This window comes from Mandrillus leucophaeus, unplaced genomic scaffold (assembly GCF_000951045.1).
Source record: "Mandrillus leucophaeus isolate KB7577 unplaced genomic scaffold, Mleu.le_1.0 Scaffold604, whole genome shotgun sequence".
Lineage (NCBI taxonomy): Eukaryota > Metazoa > Chordata > Mammalia > Primates > Cercopithecidae > Mandrillus > Mandrillus leucophaeus.
In genome coordinates, this window is record NW_012106520.1 from 89,949 (window position 1) to 95,344 (window position 5,396).

A 5,396-nucleotide genomic window follows, 5' to 3' on the forward strand; every position below is an offset into this window, starting at 1 on the left:
AAGATGAGTTATTTAACTGGTAAGCGATTTGAAACACTATTTTTATATTAAAGTAAATAGCATGGAGTATAGTGCAAATTCATTTTTAAGATAGAGTAATGAAAAACATAAGTGCCATTGAACGTTTTGTTGTCATGGGGAAATTATTTACACCTGAGGATGGTTGGCACCAACAGATACACATTTTAAATAGGAAAGAGTAAATATTTTTCTATAAAAGAGTTGAGCGAAAGTTTTCAGTTAGCTGAATATGGTGCTATAGGGAACTATAGGGTGTTTTCTATAAAGAAATGGTAATTTGGAGACCAACATCTCTCTGTTCACAACCAAATCCCTTTGTCTGCCACTGTGCCTTGAGTGTAGGTGATGTTCAGTGTGTCTGTTAAATGGATGACTGCGGGAGAGCATTGGCAGCGCAACCGTTGGTTTATTTGTAATCAACTCTAACTTAACCCACCCACTTCTCTGTACCTTAAGGGTAGGGTCATTCTCCAGTTCATATCTGTCCAAAGTGCTGTACACGGAGGCCATGGGTATTGGCAAGGATAAAGGAAGTAGGAGAAAATGTAGGAGGGAGGGAGGAAGAGGAGATACAGCCAGAATGAGGATGTATTAACCAGTGTCTGTATGTGGCATTGAGAAGCACACGTTTTCTGAGTCACTGATGACAGTGGACTGAAAAAGGTCCTCAACTCCATTTCTGGTCTGGCCTTGCATCTGATTATCGTTACTCTGCGTTGCTGTGCATGGTGTGGACGGAGCGTGTGCACAGTGCAGACGGCATGAAATCAGCATCACTCAGAGCTGTTGTGGGAAAAGGCAGGGCTGGATTGGTAAAGAGAGGAGCTGTGTTCATAGAATGGGGTTGAGTGGGAGTCTTGAGGATCAATAAGGGTGTGGTCTGAATCCTGGAAGAGTAGCTAAGTACCAAGAATTGAGAGTAAGTTTGGGTTACACTCAGCTGAAAGCTTAAGTCCATTTTATTTCTAGAACCCACATGCTTTGAGCACTTTTTCTATGTTAAGCTGCAAGTAGGTCTTCAGTGTCAATGAACATGGTGAACGTATTTGGCAGTGTTCAGACTATAGCTGGCCCTGAAAGCAGATGGCTGCCACACCTTTGCTGGTGCGCTAGAACCACTTGGGTAAACAGTAGGATCGTTTCAAGAATGCTGGCTCTTCCTTCTAGAACCAGTGGGTCTTCTATCACCTGCCGGACCCTTTCGTGAAAAATGTGAAGATGATCTTTTTACTGATGAGAATTCATTAAAAAAAAAACTTTTGGGTACTTTGCTTGGTTGCAGGATGAATTTGACAAGCTGAGGCCTCTCTGCTATACCAACACGGACATCTTCCTCCTCTGCTTTAGTGTCGTGAGCCCCTCATCCTTCCAGAATGTCAGTGAGAAATGGGTGCCGGAGATTCGATGCCACTGTCCCAAAGCCCCCATCATCCTAGTTGGAACGCAGTCGGATCTCAGAGAAGACGTCAAAATCCTCATTGAGTTGGACAAATGCAAAGAAAAGCCAGTGCCTGAAGAGGCGGCTAAGCTGTGCGCCGAGGAAATCAAAGCCGCCTCCTACATCGAGTGTTCAGCCTTGACTCAAAAAAACCTCAAAGAGGTCTTTGATGCAGCCATCGTCGCTGGCATTCAATACTCGGACACTCAGCAACAGCCAAAGAAGTCTAAAAGCAGGACTCCAGATAAAATGAAAAACCTCTCCAAGTCCTGGTGGAAGAAGTACTGCTGTTTCGTATGATGCTGGCAAGACACCCAGAAAGGCTATTTTCAGATGAAATCGATATTAGTGGCTATATTAGCTGAAACAACTTCTTTTACTGTGTAGAACCTATATCAAGAGTGTGTGTATATGTATTATAGGAGGAGCTCTCAATTTGATGTATTCTTTCTTGCCTTTAATTTTCTTGTTGTTTGTTTGAGCTTAGGGATGAAATACTTATGCAAGATATTTTTGAAGTAAATTAAAATTTTTTCACATCTCTGGAAAGTTAGAGTTCTAGACCTCTGGTTAATTTATATCTAATATGAAGAAGACACCTCAAATCTGGATGTCAAGAATGAAGCTCTGCTACATTATAATGTACAGAAGAGCAAAAGGGAGGAACGCTGTGGTTAACCCTCTCTTGATTAAGGGCTACTTAATGCACAGTGCATTATGTACACAGGTCAACCATGGTAAGAACAGTTCTTAGCTTTGAAACTCCATGCAAACCATGCCTTTTTTTTTTTTCAAGGAGCAAAAATCTGGGGGAAAAAATGAGAGACCTTCTGCCTACAAAACCTCAAAGCAGTCACTTTTGTCATTTGCTAATACCCGTGGCTTATGATTTAAAAACAACGGGCAAAAAACATCCCACTGACTCTGGCACTGTGTAGACAAAAAAAGGAGACTTGCTGATTGGGACTTTTCTTTCTTAGACCAGTTGTGTTGACACATATGAACATAGGCAAAGTGCTGTGTGGAGGAAAGCAAGTGTTAGTCGGGAGTTCTCATGTTTTAGGGAGTGGTTCCTGTGGAGATCAGAAAGTGACATTTGCTTTCGGTATTGTAACACATGCACCAAGCTGCCTCCATCCTAGGTAACAACGGCAACAGGGAGCACCTATCTGGATTGTTTTTAAACTTCCATACTCAAGCTGTCTCTTCGGCAGGGAGGTGAATACTCTTGAAAGGCTAACAGCAAATGTCTGGGACACAACACAGATCAGTTTTTCTTAAGTCAGCCAAGATGTACTTCTCTGTGTGCACACCCACACACACTCATGCACACAAATACATAGGTCTGTATGGCTGTGTTTGCTGTTGATTCAGACTTTTACACAGTTAATGGGGAAAGCATGGGCACAAACACAGTTAGGGAAGCTTGGCTTCCTCTTCTTGTTGACACTTTTTTGAACCAACATCTTTTTTATTATATTCAGAGTATGTTTTTAAGTGTATCTTAATATATACATTTTTGAGGACATCTTAAACAAAAAATAAAATGAACATCTCTTGAAACCTGTCAAAACGACCAGTTAAAGCCACAGATGGCTTTCAGGGCAGTAGCAGCAGACGCCAGCGGACTCTGAGGACTCCTGAGGGGCGGGGCGTGTGGCCAGCCAGGTGCATGTCGGGACCCTGGCCCCCATGCTTGGCTGCTTCCTGTGACAGTGAAATACATCCTTCAAGGTGGCAGCTTTTAGGGCTGAATCTTCTGGAGAAAATGTGCCATCTCAGGAGAGTAGTTTTTACTCTGGTAGGAATGCTTCCGAGACACCACAAGGCAGCCTAAACACTCTGAGTTAACAGTGTCGGGCTTGCGGTGGGTGAACCAGAGCCACCAAAGTCACTTCCACAACTAACGAGGGAAATCTGTAAAGCCAGTTAGATAGAAGAGTTTTATTTTTCTGTGGGTTTCGTGTTGTCTTTTTTATATTAAAAAGAAATCCAGTTTGTGTTTTTCTATAGAAAAAGTAAAAGTTCAGGTTATACTTTAGGTTAGGGGTTCTATTTATTCCTGTTAGTAAATAAAATTAACAAATTTCTTTGTTTAACAAAAGATTAATCTTTAAACCACTAAAATACATAGACTGTTAACTATTGATTATTCAACACATTGGAAGTGATGTCGGTCATAGTTTCCTGGAGCATTTAGTTACAACCTGAAGGAATAAAATGATTTGTGGAAAAGCTTAAAATAGACCTAATCGAATACAGTCTCATCTTGCCGTGCCTGGCTTACCTATCTGTGGAAAGCTAGGCTTCCCAGGCTGGGCTCTGCCTGTCTGGTGTCCAGAGGTGTGGGAGGGAAGATGAGTTATTTAACTGGTAAGCGATTTGAAACACTATTTTTATATTAAAGTAAATAGCATGGAGTATAGTGCAAATTCATTTTTAAGATAGAACACAACACTTGAAAGAAGTTTTATGCATGTGACAGTATATGGGGCTGCAGTTGGTCTCCCTGGAGGGGCCTTCCGCACCTCCTGCCTTTAGGCCACGGGTGGAAAGTGCTTAGTGAAGCACACCTGTGTGGCCCAGTTCTGAAAGCTTTATGCAAACAGTTGAATTTTAACTGGGGTTGATAACACCTTGGACTGTTAGTGTTAAAAATCTAGTGGGTTGACCTTTAAATGCAACAGTTTTTAAAATATATTGCTGCATTTTATAGAATAGTAAAGGTACGATTATACTTGAGATTTTCCTCCATTTTTATTTCTTTGTGAACATAGTTTGGGGCCGAAAATGTTTTTAAAGTATGTGCTTGAGTTAAATATAAAGTTGGTTTGCTTCAAAGCTAAAAAATTGTTAAATTTGCAGCTTGGTATTGCAGAGAAGATTTTATAAAAATTTTGCTTTAGAGAATGCCACTTTGGCTGAACTACAAGTGTAGGCCACCGTTATAATTTAAAAATACAGCATACTTCAAAACTGTTTGTTTTCTCTTGTTACCATGTATGTATAAATGGACCTTTTATAACCTTGTTCTCTGCTTGACAGACTCAAGAGAAACTACCCAGGTATTAACACAAGCCAAAATGGGAGCAAGGCTTTCTCTCCAGACTAACGTAACCTGGTGCCTTACCAAGTTGTGCTTTTCTGTTTTCAAGTGTAGATGATGTTGAGCAGAATGTTGTACTTGAAAATGCTATAAATGAGATGGTATGAAATAAATTCTGACCTATGGAAATAATGGCTCTTGCCTTTTCTATCAAAGAATTTTGTTGGAGGTGTTTAGCCACATCTTGAAGAAGCACTAGTTAGGAGGCATTGTGACATACACTGAGAGGCGTTCTGGGAATGCATCTCCAACCAATTTGAAGTGCTAATTCATTCAGCATGGGGTTCTCTGAATTCTGGAGCCACAGTCTGACAGTAAGCACCCGCTGACTACATGTTCCTCACAGATTGTGTGCCGATGTCCCAGTGTGTTAGAGGGAGCACTATTCTTGGAGCCAAAAGTCCGGGCTCAGAGAAGCACTAGTGTGGGATGAAGCTGAGACAGCCAGCGATCTGAGCCTCAGTTTCCTTATCTGGAAACAGTACCGCCTTTCTCACTGGGCTGTCTGAATCCTGAACGTGCAGAGGAGACATCCAAGATCTGTAAATCACCTGAAAGAGGTTAGAGTCAAAGGCACTGTGAGCCCTTACCAGCCGTAGAGCTGAGGACCAGGGTTCCCAGGTCCTGAGGGCGCCGAGAAGTGCTGTTGTGTTCTGTGTGATTTCTTCAGTTTCTTGAAGTCAGTCTTCTCCTCATGCCATGAGGATGCGGCCCTTGTACTGAGGGCTCCGGGAAATGGGACCCTGGGGAGACGACTATTCTGAGGGGCTGGAAGTTTCTTGCTTTTACCCTCCAGCCTCAAGGTCATCCTGTGAAGGATGGAGCCATCCA

General features: G+C 42.1%; 1 protein-coding gene across 1 annotated transcript in view; it reads left to right on the forward strand.

Annotated features, from left to right (window-relative positions):
* Positions 1 to 4,697, forward strand: part of RHOU (ras homolog family member U) — a 9,291-nt gene extending 4,594 nt beyond the window's left edge. The window contains exon 2 of the mRNA XM_011999857.1: positions 1,304 to 4,697. Coding sequence (XP_011855247.1) covers positions 1,304 to 1,759 — 456 coding nt within the window. The 3' untranslated portion in view covers positions 1,760 to 4,697. The remainder of the gene's footprint in view (positions 1 to 1,303) is intronic.
* The last annotated feature ends 699 nt before the right edge of the window (positions 4,698 to 5,396 follow it).